The sequence below is a fragment of the Oncorhynchus gorbuscha genome, linkage group LG18, assembly GCF_021184085.1.
Source record: "Oncorhynchus gorbuscha isolate QuinsamMale2020 ecotype Even-year linkage group LG18, OgorEven_v1.0, whole genome shotgun sequence".
Taxonomy (NCBI): Eukaryota; Metazoa; Chordata; class Actinopteri; order Salmoniformes; family Salmonidae; genus Oncorhynchus; species Oncorhynchus gorbuscha.
Genome location: NC_060190.1, coordinates 45,571,792 through 45,591,328, shown reverse-complemented (window position 1 = coordinate 45,591,328; position 19,537 = coordinate 45,571,792). Strand labels below are relative to the sequence as shown.

The following is a 19,537-nucleotide window of genomic DNA, read 5'->3' as shown; positions in this document are numbered from 1 at the left end:
TATAGAAAATAACAGGTATCTACTGTATGGCTGACATTCAATGGGTTTGTCATGTTATTGATCCTGAGCTGTAGGAGAGAAACAGAAATCTCATCTATTACCAATTACCCCCGATCTCACTGGGGACCTACCTCTCTCAAATGAGTTTTTAATGTCATTGACCTCCACCTGGGATCCAGGCACGCGGAATATGCCCTGCTGCTGGAGCCCTGCAACAACACATAGAAACATAATACTGAGTCTGAACCCACCATTATCCCCACACCCAAACGGCCGCAATATGAAAGACCAATGGAAAACACACAACAGAGAGCAGGAAATGTAATTTAGTCGTGACGGGACGTGTGTTTTTTCTTCTTCCAGGAGAGGGCCCCTCGGTCGGTCTGCCGCATATGGTTTCTGTTAGAGAACCCCTAATCAGTTTGTGGGGGTTTCATTAGGTCTAGGGGGGTAGGGAAGGGAGGGGGAGGGGTGGGGGTTACAGGCCTGGAGGCTACACCACTTTGGCTGGAGTCAGATGTGGAGGTGGACAGAAGGATGAAGATATGAGGAGGGAGGAAGGGAAGATTGGACTGATTTAGTAAACAAAGACCAAGGGTCCTGTCAGAAGTCCCTATGCGTGATGTGCTGCCACGCTAACTGTCACGTTTTCCAAGCTGAGAGCACGTGGGGCTGAGGTTTTAAATCATAGCAGGTTTGTCTCGACACCTGGAGATGTTTTAGTAAATGGATTACCTCTACCCAGAGGTTCTGTCATCTGTTATGAGATATGAAGAGTTCACAGCGGAGTTCACAGCTTTCTACTGGTGTTTTGAATACTGCTAAATGGTAGAAGCCATCAGAAAGGTGTGATTCTACTAGGCTTACCATACAAATTGATGTGTCGAATACAGCTCTCCACCACAAGTGGAATAGGTTGACCGGAGTCCTGAAAGATAAATCATGGCAATAGTAAGAGCAAAGCATGGATGACTCACACTTATACAGTGACTAGAAAACCACCCATTCTATACTGGCCATATTGATAGATTCTGTTGCTCATGTGAAGCAGCACAGCATAATAAAAACATTTCAGCATACTGTACATAACAACCAATTAGGCCTTACTTCACATTATACTAAAAGAAGAGAAGCCTGCCCTGCACCCTGCCATAAAGAAACAAATGCCTCTTCCCGATGCTTCATAAACAGCAGTGTCAACCAGCATTCATACGAGCAGGATTAAAATGACAGATAGAAATCATTACTATTCACAGCCCCCTGTTACAGCAAGCAAGCAGTCATGAAACAAGAGGAGCAGCAGTGACATGCTATTGGAGCTCATTAGTACGACTGCGTGTGGAGGAAAGCAGGAATAGGCATGTGGAGCTGTTTGTGGTAATCGTTTTCAGTCGGCCCACTCTACAGCACCGTGCCACGCGCCCTACCTCCCATCCTATCAACCCCCACTGATAGTACCTGGTTGCGGGTACGGGCATTCCGTCTTCCCCTGGGACAGAAAGCAGCACAGCAAGGAGGTGCAGAGGGAGGGAGGCAGAGAGGCAACATAGTTAGAGAAGCACAGATGACAGATAGACAGAAAGAGCCCCATTCGGAGGCCTGGAGGATAAGCACAGGTCAGGGGCCACTGGGAGGGCTTGAGTTGCAGTGAGATGTGGGTGCATCGAGGGAATCAACTAGCACAGGGACCACTGTGTAGCCATTATGGGGACTATGATACGCAGTATCCTCACGTCTGAAGATAAGCAGAGGAGAAACTGTGCTACTGCTCCATCTGAAAGAATAGGGAGACACTAACCCACTGCCACCCTGCCTGTGTGCATCGTCAGAGCCAAGGAAACAGAGAAAGTGGAGGTGAGGTTAAGGACACTGGTTACAGGATGAGGGAGAGCAGTGAGCAGGAGGAGCGAGAGAGAGGGAGAGAGAGGGAGAGAGGGCCTCCTCCTTTAGCCCCACAGGGTCGCTCATTCACACAACCCATTGTGTGCGTGTGTGTGGGGGGGGGTACCTTGATGAATGTCTCCATGTTGCCGTTAAACAGCTTATGGTTATAGACTGAGCGCGGCCTAGGCTTCCGCATTTTCTGTGGTTTAGGGGGGAGAGTGGGGGGCCTGAGGAGATGGCGGGTGAGGAGGGGAACAAAAACACTGTATGCTGTGAAACGAACACGCAAGGCTGAAATGCAGGTATGAAAACATCATCTCTCAACAGACCTGACTTCCACCTTCCAAAATGTCCCCCTGCACTCTGTTTATCAAGAGGAAATGTGTGTAGGCAGTAGGAAGTGATCCACATCTAAATGTTGGAAATTCAACCAAAACGAGACGTTTTATTACTGATGTGTGTTATTTAAACCTGATGGCTCTGCCCTGTAATTAACCCCTAAGCAGTGCTAGTCTGCGTTAGGCCTTGCTGCTGGGAGGTCCCTGTGTGGCTCTATGGCCGGAGGCTTCGGGCCCCTTATAAAACCCACTATGATTGACGTATTGAAACTTGACTCCTAATGTATAGCATAATGTAAACATTAACCAGAACTCATAAAATCAAGCACACCTGCTGATAGTTCAGGTTATCCCTCACAAATAAATGACAGTGTGGTTAGCAGACCAGTGGTACTTCAGCAAGTCCCGTCACGGCCAGGGCAAACCAAAGTAGCACTCCAAACACTTATTTAAGCCTTATCGAAACTTAGAATAACATTACAAAGATGTTAAAATACACCTTGGGATTTCCTTCATTAATATCTCTCTCTCACACACACACCGAGTTGGTAATTTGCCCTCAGAGGGAGGTAGAGCTGACAATGTTCAGGTTTCCTATTCAGGGCCTGCCCCCCAACCCCACCCACCCACACACACACTAACAGCTACCCAGCATTCCTGATCCATCTGCACTGCGGCCCTGAAGCCCTTCCCAGGGACGGACAGATCAGTGACACACAGCACTCTCCTCTCTGCCATCCAGCCGGAAGTCTAAACACAGCCTCAACCATTCTGCTCATTGTGGCTCATCGTTGCAACACATGATGCTCAGATTTGTATGAACTCCTGGCAATAAGGTTAATGAAGCATTAAACAATGGACGTCTGTGAACAAGATGCTCCGAGAACTCCATACTGTATGATCTGTAGTAGTTTTCTTCTTTATTTTCTATTAGACACCCACTGAAATCAAATAACCGTATAATATATATTATATTGTATGCACCATGAGAGTAGTTCGGCCAAAGGCAGGGTATTTGAAGTGGTTTAGTTATCTTAAGACACCTTACCTCGTAGTCCCACATTCAGCCCTTTCTCCTGCAAACACAGAACAAGAAAGACAAGTCATTAAGAATATGCACAGTGCACAGGCTAACTCCAGCTCCTCTACCAGGGCTCAGTGAAGGATTTCATGGGACTAGTCAGACCTATTGAGAGAGAGCTGAATGGTCTAGGGACAACAGCATCCTTGAGACAAATGCATTGAGCTGTCACCATAGAAACCTCATAGGGGACCCTGTAGGGTGCAGGCCGGCTCCCTCAAGGAAGAAAAGGGGCTCTGGGGACTGGGGGTGCATCTCTAACTGGTGACACTGAGCGATGTCCGCACCGGCTCACTGAGCCCTTTGTCCCGAAGCCCTGCGCACGTCTCAACACACACACAGTAGCACATGAGCACGCAAAAACATCAAACCCAACCCAAACACACACACTTTCACAAATAAATGTTCTCCCTCTGTCTTTCTCTCACACACACACACACACACGCACGCACGCACACACACACACACACACACACGCACACACAACCAACACACCTTGCTAGTCGAGCCTCAGGTAAAGACAAGACATTGAGTATAGGTTAGGCAATGAAGAAGTCAGTCCTTATTACTGTTATTCGTATGTGTCAGAAAGGTCCTCCCACTAACCATAGCTTTAACAGCCAATAGTTAATAAATAGAGTTTAATAGCTGGCGTGGAGAAAGGCCCTTTGTCTTTTAAATATAATCCATTGAGCATTGACTGAATGTGCCTCATTGTGTACAACAAGCTCGAACAGCACACTATTCTAGCATTATGTTGTTCCCTTTCTATCAGTTTCAGAATGAGAGACGAGAGTGATGACTGACCCATTTCTCTATGCATAATGTTGGCAGTAGATGAGACTAGCAGTGTGGTCTCTGGAGCGTTCATGTGGAGAAACAACAGTGCATTTCCTGCCAGTCATTCCAGTGAGTGATAGTCTAGCCTAGCTCAGCTCAATGAACCCAGAAATTACACCCCTTTTCTCCAGCATGGGCAAAGCACAGGCTGGCTATACAAATTCAGTTTTAATTTCATATCCAAACATAAGGATTTAAGTGTCTCGTTGTAACTGCAAGAACACAGTAGCGTTTGACCCTTTGCTAAGCTCCGCCCCCTTTGGTTACTGTTGCAACCTTGGACACATTTTTCGAAAGCCCAATTCCCCATTAAACCACTGGTGAAATCCCCTCACAATGATCTCATACTGTGTTTTTAATACACAATGAAATTAAACACAGACTGCCCCTTGTTAATCAAGAAACTATTGGATATGTTGTGGTGGACTATCATTACAATTGCTTCACGGGAACCTGGTAAAATAATGTTTGTGTAATTACCTGTCAGCATACAGTCAAAGCTATAATCACTTTTGGAGCTAACTAGTGCCTTCCAATCGTATCCTGATGTTGACAGCAAATAGCAATGTTAGGAACATACATTTGAGAAAACAAGTTATATTAAGTGGCTAGTGAGACAGAGAGCTAGCTAACCAGCAGAGCCAGCAAACAATGAAGCTTAACAAAAGTATAATTATGGATTCAAAATATACTTAATTAACAGGTTCTGCATTTCAGGAATTAGAGTAGCAAGTACTCCTGGTGCACTATTCAATTATTTAGCCAATAAAAATTGTATTTTTTTTTAAAAAAAAAATCTTTGCCCTAGCCCTCACCGGCTTTCATGGGATTTAAACGTGAGCATGTCATGACACAAGGTGTCATCTTGACAACAGCTGCTATTAATTCGATTGTGATAAATTGCCCCAAATTATGGCTCGGGGCTCATTAAAGGGTCAATTGGTGACTGAAGTACGTTTGCTAAATGAGCCGAATGCTTTATGCAAAAACTGCTAACTCAAGGTTTCAGTATTCTAAACCAACAAATCAACCTACAGCTACATAACCCGATAATAGGCAATTAATCATCACAATGGTGTTTTTTTTTATAGCAGTCTGAATTCTACCTGCGTTAACTGTAGATATTCATGGAGATCTGTGATTTCCAGCTAGAACCCAGGAGGGTATGCAGCTGTCCTAGCCATGTTGAGTAGTTTCAATGTAGACATAGTGTTCTAGTAATCTATACAGCTAGGTCTGATGTGTGCGCCATGTGGTATTCTCCATGGTCACTAATAACGCGCGCGCACGCACACACTTAATGAGCAGGCCTGATTGAACATACACATGAGCAGGGCTGACTGATCACCTCAATAATGAAACATGTTTGGTACCTGCAGACGCCGTATGTCACGCCCATACACACACACACAGCAGCAGCACTGGACCAATACGATGGCGCAGACAGACACGCTCGCGCTGTTTCTAGCTCCTAGCCACAATCACACAAACAAACCAGCTGTGGGCTGTGTTCACATGAGAACATGCTCAAGCTATCATCAGTTCATAGAGATCTGAAGATGACAGAGGAACATTCGGGAGGCCTAAACGAAAGAGAAAAATCCACGTTGAACAAGAGTGTGCACGTATGTGTGTATGAGTTGAAATAGGGGGAGTGTGTGCGTGTATGTGCAAGTGTAAGTGCAGTGTTTCCCCGATATTCATTTCAATTGTTGCCACCACTGCAAAAAATATGGTGTTACTGTTTATGTATTTCTGCCGAAACACCCTTTTAAATGGATTGTCGTTTACTTAAATGACTGGAAGTCTATGGGAACAGCAAGCATGTCATTGCGCTAATAATAGTAGCAATGCACCCACCCTTGCCACCACTGCTGAAAAAAAATCATAGGGGAAACACTGAGTGTGAGTGAGTGAGTGAGTGAGTGAGTGAGTGAGTGAGTGAGTGAGTGAGTGAGTGAGTGAGTGAGTGAGTGAGCACGGCTGTGCACACACACGGCCCCAGCTGGTTGCTCCTGCTGTCCCTCTCTATTAGGTGAACCCCTGGTACAGCAGCAGCTGTGGAGATAGGCCTGTGCGGCTGGGAGCTGGGACAGCCTGATTGATTGGGCGTAAACTGCTCACGGCTGAGGTGACAAGGGTCCCCCTGGGAGGGGCCTCTGTGAGAGGGGGTCTCTATTATCCAGACTCCTCCTGGACCCTCCTAGAGGCTACAGCACAACATACAGAGAGGAGAGGTGATTGTGATGTTATAATGTTTTGTTATGATACCTTTGATGTACTTACAGTCCTCGCCTTTGAATATGAACTGAACTCCTCTTCCCTGTTTTACTGCCCATTGAGGGGACACAAGTCCCTATGGTGTCCTCGCTCTTCAGCCTGGTTCAGCTCTCCTCATTAGATAAGCGCACCACAACACTACTTGCCCTGAAGGCAGCCATTTTACAGGCCCATCACCTTTCCCAGGGAACCCTGGCTCATAATAAGCTAGAGGTTGACAGACTAGGCCTGGCACCTGTCATTAACGCCACTGTGACCAGAAGAAATAGGAACATTAAGAGAAGGGATGTCGAACTAACATTGACGTCGATAGACATGACGTCATTGGTGGAGAGACATCGGGCCCTTACCTTCTCCCAATGTCTGCTTCAGGAGGTCATGCTTGGCCTGCAGTTTAATGATGAGATTGCTGCCGTTCAGGAACTCCTTGAACTTCTGCAAACCCAGACAGACCAGATGAAAGTGTCAGTGAGTGAACAGTGTTAATGGGATGTGACTGGAACAGGCAGAGTCGGCCGCTGTCCACCACAAAGGCCAGAGAAGACATTCAGTCTCACTCTGAATGGCACAAATTCAATCTGTTCCAAGGATAATCTAATTTCCATGTGATTTCCAAAGCATGCGTGTTTTGTGGAAAAGTGTGATGGCTGATGGCTTTGATGTGCACTAAACTGACGCTAAAGGTCCTTTTAGTCAGGGAAAAAGACTATGGTAGTACAGCTAGGTTTGTCACTTTAGTGTGAAACTGATAGAACAGGCAGTTGCCCTGAGACATGGATGCATATCTTAGGGCAAAAGAGGCAGGTATGACAGCTATCCATAACAGGCAGGTATGACAGCTATCCATAACAGGCAGGTATGACAGCTATCCATAACAGGCAGGTATGACAGCTATCCATAACAGGCAGGTATGACAGCTATCCATAACAGGCAGGTATGACAGCTATCCATAACAGGCAGGTATGACAGCTATCCATAACAGGCAGGTATGACAGCTATCCATAACAGGCAGGTATGACGGCTATGTATAACAGGCAGGTATGAAGGCTATGTATAACAGGCAGGTATGACAGCTATCCATAACAGGCAGGTATGACAGCTATGTATAACAGACAGGTATGACAGCTATGTATAACAGGCAGGTATGACAGCTATGTATAGCAGGCAGGTATGAAGGCTATGTATAACAGGCAGGTATGAAGGCTATGTATAACAGGCAGGTATGACAGCTATCCATAACAGGCAGGTATGACAGCTATGTATAGCAGGCAGGTATGAAGGCTATGTATAACAGGCAGGTATGAAAGCTATGTATAACAGGCAGGTATGACAGCTATCCATAACAGGCAGGTAGGAATCTATGTATAACAGGCAGGTATGACAGCTATGTATTGCAGGGCAGGTATGACAGCTATCCATAACAGACAGGTATGACAGCTATGTATAACAGGCAGGTATGACAGCTATCCATAACAGACAGGTATGACAGCTATGTATAACAGGCAGGTATGACAGATATGTATAACAGGCAGGTATGACAGATATGTATAACAGGCAGGTATGACAGATATGTATAACAGGCAGGTATGACATATGTATAACAAGCAGGTATGACAGCTATGTATAACAGGCAGGTATGACAACTATGTATAACAGGCTGGTATGACAGCTATCCATAACAGGCAGGTATGACAGCTATGTATAACAGGCAGGCATGACAGCTATCCATAACAGGCAGGTATGACAGCTATGTATAACAGGCAGGTATGACAGCTATGTATAACAGGCAGGTATGACAGATATGTATAGCAGGCAGGTATGAAGGCTATGTATAACAGGCAGGTATGACAGCTATCCATAACAGGCAGGTATGACAGCTATGTATAACAGACAGGTATGACAGCTATGTATAGCAGGCAGGTATGACAGCTATGTATAGCAGGCAGGTATGACAGCTATGTATAACAGGCAGGTATGACAGATATGTATAGCAGGCAGGTATGACAGCTATGTATAGCAGGCAGGTATGAAGGCTATCCATAACAGGCAGGTATGACAGCTATCCATAACAGGCAGGTATGACAGCTATCCATAACAGGCAGGTATGACAGCTATCCATAACAGGCAGGTATGACAGCTATCCATAACAGGCAGGTATGACAGCTATCCATAACAGGCAGGTATGACAGCTATCCATAACAGGCAGGTATGACAGCTATGTATAACAGGCAGGTATGACAGCTATGTATAACAGGCAGGTATGACAGATATGTATAGCAGGCAGGTATGAAGGCTATGTATAACAGGCAGGTATGACAGCTATCCATAACAGGCAGGTATGACAGCTATGTATAACAGACAGGTATGACAGCTATGTATAACAGACAGGTATGACAGCTATGTATAGCAGGCAGGTATGACAGCTATGTATAGCAGGCAGGTATGAAGGCTATGTATAACAGGCAGGTATGACAGCTATGTATAACAGGCAGGTATGACAGCTATCCATAACAGGCAGGTATGACAGATATGTATAGCAGGCAGGTATGAAGGCTATGTATAACAGGCAGGTATGACAGCTATGTATAACAGGCAGGTATGACAGTTATGTATAACAGGCAGGTATGACAGCTATGTATAACAGGCAGGTATGACAGCTATGTATAACAGGCAGGTATGACAGCTATGTATAACAGGCAGGTATGACAGCTATCCATAACAGGCAGGTATGACAGCTATGTATAACAGGCAGGTATGACAGCTATGTATAACAGGCAGGTATGACAGCTATGTATAACAGGCAGGTATGACAGCTATGTATAACAGGCAGGTATGACAGCTATCCATAACAGGCAGGTATGACAGCTATGTATAACAGGCAGGTATGACAGCTATGTATAACAGGCAGGTATGACAGCTATGTATAACAGGCAGGTATGACAGCTATCCATAACAGGCAGGTATGACAGCTATGTATAACAGGCAGGTATGACAGCTATGTATAACAGGCAGGTATGACAGCTATTCATAACAGGCAGGTATGACAGCTATGTATAACAGGCAGGTATGACAGCTATGTATGGCAGGTATGACAGCTATGTATAACAGGCAGGTATGACAGCTATGTATAACAGGCAGGTATGACAGCTATGTATAACAGGCAGGTATGACAGCTATGTATAACAGCTATGACAGCTATATAACAGGCAGGTATGACAGCTATGTATAACAGGCAGGTATGACAGCTATGTATAACAGGCAGGTATGACAGCTATGTATAACAGGCAGGTATGACAGCTATGTATAACAGGCAGGTATGACAGCTATATAACAGGCAGGTATGACAGCTATCCATAACAGGCAGGTATGACAGCTATCCATAACAGGCAGGTATGACAGCTATCCATAACAGGCAGGTATGACAGCTATCCATAACAGGCAGGTATGACAGCTATCCATAACAGGCAGGTATGACAGGGCAGGTATGACAGCTATGTATAACAGGCAGGTATGACAGCTATGTATAACAGGCAGGTATGACAGCTATCCATATGACAGCAGGCAGGTATGACAGCTATGTATAACAGGCAGGTATGACAGCTATCCATAACAGGCAGGTATGACAGCAGTATAACAGCAGGTATGACAGCTATATAACAGGCAGGTATGACAGCTATGTATAACAGGCAGGTATGACAGCTATGTATAACAGACAGGTATGACAGCTATGTATAACAGGCAGGTATGACAGCTATGTATAACAGGCAGGTACTGACAGCTATGTATAACAGGCAGGTATGACAGCTATATGTATAACAGGCAGGTATGAAGGCTAGTATAACAGGCAGGTACTCACAGCTATGTATAACAGGCAGGTATGAAGGCTATGTATAACAGGCAGGTACTCACAGCTATGTATAGCAGGCAGGTATGACAGCTATGTATAACAGGCAGGTACTGACAGCTATGTATAACAGGCAGGTATAACAGAAGGCTATGTATAACAGGCAGGTACTATAACAGGCAGCTATGTATAACAGGCAGGTATGAAGGATATGTATAACAGGCAGGTACTCACAGCTATGTATAACAGGCAGGTATGAAGGCAGGCAGGTATGTATATAACAGGCAGGTATGAAGGCTATGGTATGAAGGCTATGTATAACAGGCAGGTATGACAGCTATGTATAACAGGCAGGTATGAAGGCTATGTATAACAGGCAGGTATGAAGGCTATGTATAACAGGCAGGTATGACAGCTATGTATAGCAGGCAGGTATGAAGGCTATCCATAACAGGCAGGTATGACAGCTATCCATAACAGGCAGGTATGACAGCTATCCATAACAGGCAGGTATGACAGCTATCCATAACAGGCAGGTATGACGGCTATGTATAACAGGCAGGTATGACAGCTATCCATAACAGGCAGGTATGACAGCTATCCATAACAGGCAGGTATGACAGCTATCCATAACAGGCAGGTATGACAGCTATGTATAACAGGCAGGTATGACAGCTATGTATAACAGGCAGGTATGACAGCTATCCATAACAGGCAGGTATGACAGCTATCCATAACAGGCAGGTATGACAGCTATGTATAACAGGCAGGTATGACAGCTATCCATAACAGGCAGGTATGACAGCTATGTATAACAGACAGGTATGACAGCCATGTATAACAGGCAGGTATGACAGCTATGTATAACAGGCAGGTATGACAGCTATGTATAACAGACAGGTATGACAGCTATGTATAACAGGCAGGTATGACAGCTATGTATAACAGGCAGGTACTCACAGCTATGTATAACAGGCAGGTATGAAGGCTATGTATAACAGGCAGGTACTCACAGCTATGTATAACAGGCAGGTATGAAGGCTATGTATAACAGGCAGGTACTCACAGCTATGTATAACAGGCAGGTATGAAGGCTATGTATAACAGGCAGGTACTCACAGCTATGTATAGCAGGCAGGTACTCACAGCTATGTATAACAGGCAGGTACTGACAGCTATGTATAACAGGCAGGTATGAAGGCTATGTATAACAGGCAGGTACTCACAGCTATGTATAACAGGCAGGTATGAAGGATATGTATAACAGGCAGGTACTCACAGCTATGTATAACAGGCAGGTATGAAGGCTATGTATAACAGGCAGGTACTCACAGCTATGTATAACAGGCAGGTATGAAGGCTATGTATAACAGGCAGGTATGAAGGCTATGTATAACAGGCAGGTACTCACAGCTATGTATAACAGGCAGGTATGAAGGCTATGTATAACAGGCAGGTATGAAGGCTATGTATAACAGGCAGGTATGAAGGCTATGTATAACAGGCAGGTATGAAGGCTATGTATAACAGGCAGGTACTCACAGTGAAGTAGAAGACCTCTGTCTCCTGCTGGTTGGCCCGTCTCTTGGCCACGTTCAGTTTGCTCATGTAGGTCTCGGAGGCAACAGACTTGATGGACTCAGTGGAGCGGCTGTGCTGGAAGGCATCAGACACGTCAAAGTCCTCCACAGTCAGCATGTCCTGGAGCATCTGCATGGTGGCGTCCAGAGTCTTCCTCACCTACAGCAAAGGCAAAGATTCAGCAACTCAAACCACAACAAAAAGAGCCAGGATTTCCTCCTCAAGTCATCTGATTCGGGTCTTTTTGAACATAAAGGTAAAAGCATCCTATGCCACTTGCAAGGTCAAATGTGAGTGATCACTGGCATATCCCATTTCAAAGACAAATCAACCCCGAATAACAACAAATAACCTTTGATTGTAGCTGTTTGACACCAAACAGCCTTCACCTCCTAAGGCAGGTACACGGTTCATTCCTAGGCAGCGTACCAGACGACCTGCCAGTCAGCCATTCATCACAATAACAGCAGAATATGAAGAGCATCTGGCCCGGCTGTATGTAAAAGGTCTGCGGGCTCTTTCTATACAACACTGTGATTGATCAGGCTCATTCCCAGAGTGGCACGACTCGTCCATTACCCGGAAGTTATATGAAACGTTATGAGACGTGATGAGAGCCAGGGCGATATGAGACGGGAGCCGAGGCGTAGCCATCAGGGCAGGTTGTAGCTAGCCAGCCAGGGTCATTAGCATCTCCATTAGCACCTGCATCCACTCAGAGGGAGAGAGAGCTGTGTGTGTGTGTGCTGCCTGCTGCTCCCACTGAGAAGGACCACTCCTCACCACGCACAACACGCCATCATTAGGGATGTACTGTATCTACATGGAACATGCATCCATTACGGTTATCATACAAGCTCACAGTCACAAGCTAAAGATACATTCTCAGCTCCCAGGAAGTGTGTGTGGGCCATTACATTGAAATTGCAATGAGAGTTGATTGTATCTATAGACCTGAGTTCTGGCATTTCAGAGACTTGGGAAACAGGGGGCGACAGGACGATCTCAGCGGGCTGATGCAGCAGACACACTGGGGGGGGTGGACGCTACCGTGAGCCCTCACCTCTTCGTTCTCGATCTTGAGCGTGGCCAGACGGGACTGCAGCTGGTGGTAGCGCATCAGGAGCTCAGTCTGCACAGGCTGCTGGGCACTCACCTGGCACACCTGAGGGGGCACACATAGACAAGAGGTATGGGCTGGGCACTTGGATTCTCATTAAGTGTACCTTACAGAATTGGAAAAAAGCATGCTTAGAAATGTTGTTTCTGCTGACTTGATCGTGCTTTCCATGGTTGAACAAATCTACCGGCTGTAATTGCAACTCGGAATCAGTTTCAATAATGACAATCAATATCGTATGAATCTATAAATGTACCAAATCAGTCATTTGACCCCTCTCACCTCGTCCCCCATGTGGGGCAGGTACTCGAAGCACATGGGAGGGCAGAACACCTGGTTGTGCATGTCCATGATCTTGTGCTTGTCGCTGCGGGAGTCCAGGTTGTCCACGGCGTTCTCCATAATGTCCAGGCCCTCGTGGCGACTTGTCTCCAGGTTGTACTCAGCTGACAAGTAGGTCCTGAAGGTACGCGCAAGGCTGGCGTGGTAGCCCAGGTCACAGCACTGAGATATAGGGAAAAACACTCATTATAGTATAGTATAATACAATAACTAATATAGGAGTAGAATATAATATAGGCCTTTTTCTTGACCACATGACCTGACTGTAAGTCTACATCAGGTGTCCAGAGTTTTGTGGCTCAGGTCATGTGACTAAGAACCTCCTGGACCTAATTATGGACAACCTGACATAGCAGTCTGAATCCATTATACACAAGTCAATGGGATAAACTCAGCCTTTAGCATCCACACGATTCAGTTACATGATTCCTCTCATTTCCTACAAGCACGTTACTAACCTGACCTTCAACATGAACTCAATTCCAAATCAGACACTGCTATCGGTTAACAGGCCTAAATAGAATAATAGAATACAGCGAATTAGAAGAGCAAGCACAGTAGGACACCTATAGGATAATTAGCTCAACCATGGAGCTGCATAAACCTAACCTAATTACTGCAGCCGAGCAGAGCAGAGCGGTGAGTGGGTTGCCTCGAGGCCAGAGGGGCCAGAGTCAGACTGCTCTGTGATTCTCTAAACGCTCTTTAATAGACGCACCGGAAGTTGCACTCGGCTCCAAGGATAAATCCCCATAGCAGCGGTTATTTTATAACAGGGTCAGTGTACAATCGGGAAGGATACGGCAGCACAGAGCCCTTTAAGGTACAGAGTTTTATTTCAACAGCCACATCCCATAACCAACACACTGGCAGTCTGTAATGAGATTCATGCCTTGATTTCACCAGTGCCCTTCTATCATAAGTATACTGTAGCAGGAGCGCTGACAGGTAAAATAATGGTACTGTAAAACTGATGACATTGTTTATCTGCATGCAAAAGACATCTGCAATCTATTTCCATTGATTTTAATAGACAGGACTGACTTCTTGCGGTGTGGATGCATGTTTTGGATGCATGTTTTGATGTCTGGCTGCTAGTGACTGTTTCTGTGTGGCATGACAAACAGGCCCTTATCCTCTGTCCAGCTTGTGGCGGCAAGACCCGGCACAGCGAGTCATGCTCACAATCCCTTTCCCTGCAGGACGGCAGGATTTGCCATGACATGTCCCCTTTCACTTGCCAGGCACAGGAAGCAGCTCCAACAAAGTGACCCAGCATAGAGACACAGCCACCAACCAGAGGTCTCTGTCTGGCGGAACCCTGTGTAACCTAGAGCTCCAGGCCAGCTCCTTCACACTTCACACAGTTGATGTTTAGAACTGTTTAAAGTCTAGCCAGCCTCAAGCCTCTAAGTACAATCGCATCATATGCATTCTGTAAATATGCAGGATCTCTGTATACAACTCTCCAACCAGAGAGTTTTAGAACTGGCCAGGCATGCCTAGGCCAATACCACAGTACACCCCTCCCCCCCCTCCACACACACACACACACACACAGTAGACAGGGAGGGAGGGGCTAGGGGGCACATCTGGCAGAGTCACCAGAATCACCAGGTAACCTGGGGCTGATTGATCCCTGCAAGAACAACCAGGTAACCTGGGGATGAATGATCCCTGCAAGAACCACCAGGTAACCTGGGGATGAATGATCCCTGCAAGAACCACCAGGTAACCTGGGGATGAATGATCCCTCCCAACCACACTGGCCACACTGCTGCCTGTATGCACAGAGCCTGCACCCAGACCCTGGCTAGGGTTTCATTCCTCTAGCCATTAGTGGTCTACAAAGCAAACTCGTTCACCAACTGTAATCACAGACTTCCCAGACAGGCTTGCTGCTGGGGTGTGTTGGCTTTGCATTTTGAATTATGATGGTGGTTCACCTAGGTATGGTATTTTCTGTCATGTAACTCTATTTCTCTAATCCAATTGATACTTTGAAGGGGAAGTGGCATACTGTTAAACGGAACACGTTATTTATTAGATACGGACCAACAGAAGAGGGTGGAAACCCTGGAGGTACTGCAGATTTGAGGTAAGAGAGGAAACTTTTGTTTTGTTTTAAATAGATTCTGATGAGATTCTCCCTTCTCGATCCTGTCAATCCAGTTTTCCTGTGGCTGTGGTTTCTCTCCACCTCTGCCCTGTAGAAGTAGGAAGGTCCAGAGGAGTCTCTGTACGCGTGTGAGGGTGTGCATGTGTCTGTGTCACCAAGGGTCATGTTTCACCATCAGTGTGTTTTGCCTGGCTCCCTGGGAGAGTGGGGTGTGTGACAGTGACAGCCAGACACACACGCTCCGCATCTCCCAGCACAACTCCCTTAAGGAGCCTCAGCCCTCACAGCACTCCCAGATAGATGAGGGCATGACAGAGGCAGGAGAGGAGAACAGGGGAAGAGAAGACCAGCAGGACGGCATTCTGACTGTCAAACACTGATCCATTCCCATGACAGGATGTCATCATTTATATTCCAGAAGAATCCTAACAATGCCTGTTGGGTGGTAACATACAGTAGAATTGTAATGTACATCTGGCAAAGCCATTCAGTTAGACACTTAACAACAGTACTACCGACTGGCTCAGAATCAAACTGTTTTGTTCGAGATTATGAGACACAAAATGGAGGTAAACACTTTCAGTCAAACCAACAGAGCAGCTTGTAGCAATACAGCAAATGGGCTGCGAACACTAAAACAGATGGTGAGAATATCTAGTGTAGCATCCAACGTTAGACCAACGTTAGACCACCGTTAGACCGTCCCAGCTGAGAGATACAGTGAAACCTGTGTGCCTATCGCGTACTTACATCAATCATGTCAGAGACATCGTGAATGTAGTATTTCGCCACAACGGCATTCGTTGCTGCCAGGTTCAACAAATAGTCATTGCGGGCTTTAGTGCACTTCAGCTTGTTCTCGGAGTACTTGGCTTGTCTCTGGGGGACAGAGAGAAGAAAGAGAGAGAGAGAGAGAGTGAGAGAGAGGAAAACAGAAACAGAGGGGGGGGGGGGGTTAATGAAATTAAGCAACGTTGAGTTTGCTAAATGGTATTTGCACAATAACATCGGAGAATTTCTGTGCAGCCTGATGGCCTGGCTTAGTGTTGGCAGGGAAAAGGTCAGAGGGATCCACTATAAGAGAGGCTCTTTGACAAGCTTCCTGTAGATAATAACAGCATCATAACTGTTCCACCCAGGCTGGCCATTCACAGTCAGAGTCACAATTCAATTCAGCACAACAAAATGTACAGCCCAGATGTGAACAATGAAACAGCCATATAAAATACTGTTTTGGTGCAGTGTGCTTGCTAAAACCAAAACAGACTCAAACAAACATTCACTCTAGTGTGCTCTAATTGTACATCAAGGCAAAGGGTGGCTACTCTGAAGAATCTCAAATATAAAATTATATTTTGATTTGTTAAACACTTTTTTGGTTACTACATGATGCTATATGTGTTATTTCATAGTTTTGATGTATTCACTATTATTCTACAATGTAGAAAATGGTTTTTAAAAAATCAAGAAAAACCCTGGAATCAGTAGATGTGTCCAAACTTTTGACTGGCACTGTAGCTTTAAATGGTGCACAGTCTTTGTTGCTATGGTTAACTGGGCATGCTGCATCTGCTCGTGGCATCCAGCTGGGAAACATGACATTTTTCATCAAAAATAATATGTAGTCATCTGTTGTTCACATAGCATCGATAACGGACGTTACCAGACAATACACAATGGTATTGACAAAAACAATTGACTCAAATGGAACGCAGTGACACAGAATCATTGAGACTTGGCTCACAAAGCAGGATTAAAGAGAGCCAATTAAACAACAACACATTGACGAGTATCTGCGTGTCTGTGTTTGAAAGTGCTCCTTAAAACCTCTTCCAGCAGCCTGGGGATTATTGGACAGCATGTCCTTCAAATACATACACTTTGCACTTCAAATAGACATGGTCCACCAACACCAATGTCCCATGTCCATTATCGTGCAAATGAAAACACTGCATCGGGGAAATGGGGATTATGGCTTGATTCTCCTCTCCTCTCCCTCTTCAACTCTGTTTGCAGGTAGCTAAGGATTCTGAACGACAATCCTATTGTAGCCGGCAAAATCAGGTCACAACGCAGAGAGAAAGTACGTTCACAACTACAGCAAGTTATAAATAGTCCGTGGGGATGGTACAGTTCTCCTGCCAGCATCTCTGGAGACGGCAGCCTGAGGAGGGAGGAAAGCTGTCAGCCATTTGATTCCCTGAGCTGCACTGATAATGGACGCATTTTAATGAAGAAATTCCCCCTGAGAATCCAGAATGAAATATGCATGTTTGAAGTACAGTGTCTTAAGTACAGTGCAGTAGAGTGTGTGGTAATAAGCAGAATTAACATGAATTAGAATCATGGGCATGGATGAGCTAGAGAGACTGTGCAGTTGGATCACTGACCTGGAAGTCACCATTTGTCTGTGTGTGTAGACCCATGCTACGGCAATTCTCTCTCTCGCTCTCTCCCTCTCTCGTGGGCTTACACAATGGACCTGCACCCACTCTCACACAGCCTTCATTCACACAATACTGAGAGGGTCCCTCTGGCCTTAGCCAGCTAAAATTATTCTACCTGCCGAACAAAATATCACTTTACAGAAGTGACTAGGTTTACAATGTACAGTATTAGCAGCAGTCCCAGCCAACAGCACTAGCTGTTGGAGACACTATGGTCATCAAGCCTGACCCCATTTAGTCGACTGGACAATTGTTTAGTCGAGCAGTGGCAAATATATATAACAACAATTATGGCACACGAGACACCTGTCTGATTCACGCCTGTTTGAGTGGACTAATCCATTGCGGAGGCAGCAGGGACGGCACACGAGACACCTGTCTGATTCACGCCTGTTTGAGTGGACTAATCCATTGCGGAGGCAGCAGGGACGGCACACGAGACACCTGTCTGATTCACGCCTGTTTGAGTGGACTAATCCATTGCGGAGGCAGCAGGGACGGCACACGAGACACCTGTCTGATTCACGCCTGTTTGAGTGGACTAATCCATTGCGGAGGCAGCAGGGACGGCACACGAGAAACCTGTCTGATTCATGTCTGTTTGAGTGGACTAATCCATTGCGGAGGCAGCAGGGACGGCACACGAGACACCTGTCTGATTCACGCCTGTTTGAGTGGACTAATCCATTGCGGAGGCAGCAGGGACGGCACACCAGTATCACCAGAAGTACATTTACTGTTAATTCCCATCATTTCTAATCTACATTTGTTTGGTTACAGTAATTTATGTTAATGCATTCAATATATAGTATTATTATTGCAGTCTTACTGTTGTCATTGTTGGAGTGGACACATTAATTGCAGAGCGCATAACCTAGGCTACACTTGTGAGAAAAAGGTTTTGGTCAATTTTATTTCCATTTACGTGTTCCATTTACTTGTTTGGAGCCCAGGCAGGTTAACAACAATAAGAATGTGTTCTTAACTGACTTGCCTAGTTAAATAAAGGTTATATATATATATATACCTATAAATGTGCCCATTTGATACTATTTCTGATTGTCTTAACTCACCATCACTGTGGAGCTTCTCAGAGTAATTCTTTGCCTCAGACAGTACAAACTAACTCTGTTTCCTGAACACAGCCTATTCGAAAAATCTTTCCAGCTCTCTCCCTTTTGATAACCACTCAGCATGAAAGGGAGGGGAAAACATCCTGTCGGTGGAAACTTCCTAAAATAGGCCTACCTGATTACTTCTTATCCCTTGTGCAAATAGCCTACAGCTGTATCTGTCTGTCCGGAGCTCACTGACTCTGGAAGCTCTGAGGGCCCAGAATATATTTTATAGAATGTTGCAAGTTTGCTAGCATGAGCTTTGGGCTGATCAAGTTAATAGTTGATGCAACGTTTCAAGTTCCTTGCAGACAGGCCATGCGTAGCCAATGTGATTTATAGGATATTTATTTTTAATCAGGATATTTTCTACCTGAGGGCTGTAATATTATTATTTGTTGGCTTTATATAGGCTATTTGTACATATTGGCGATGGCAACAGAAGTTACTTTTAGATTTGTATCTTTTTCATTTAGATAAGAGGTTTGATTAACCACAACATTGATTTTGTGTGTATTGTTGTGAATTGTTAAGATACTTTGTACT

General features: G+C 45.3%; 1 protein-coding gene across 3 annotated transcripts in view; it reads right to left on the bottom strand.

Moving 5' to 3' along the window:
• LOC124003048 (SLIT-ROBO Rho GTPase-activating protein 3-like) overlaps positions 1 to 19,537 on the bottom strand; it is a 133,783-nt gene that overhangs the window by 25,818 nt on the left and 88,428 nt on the right. For 2 of the 3 annotated variants that reach the window (XM_046311036.1, XM_046311038.1), the window contains 9 exons: positions 16,180 to 16,308; positions 13,251 to 13,472; positions 12,912 to 13,013; positions 11,810 to 12,007; positions 6,774 to 6,858; positions 3,271 to 3,298; positions 2,009 to 2,111; positions 868 to 928; positions 132 to 209 (listed from right to left, as the gene is read on the bottom strand). In XM_046311036.1, the coding sequence (XP_046166992.1) occupies positions 132 to 209; positions 868 to 928; positions 2,009 to 2,111; positions 3,271 to 3,298; positions 6,774 to 6,858; positions 11,810 to 12,007; positions 12,912 to 13,013; positions 13,251 to 13,472; positions 16,180 to 16,308 (1,006 nt within the window). Of the gene's footprint in view, positions 1 to 131; positions 210 to 867; positions 929 to 1,458; positions 1,490 to 2,008; positions 2,112 to 3,270; positions 3,299 to 6,773; positions 6,859 to 11,809; positions 12,008 to 12,911; positions 13,014 to 13,250; positions 13,473 to 16,179; positions 16,309 to 19,537 lie in introns of all 3 variants that reach the window. The other variant, XM_046311037.1, reaches the window with a different exon arrangement.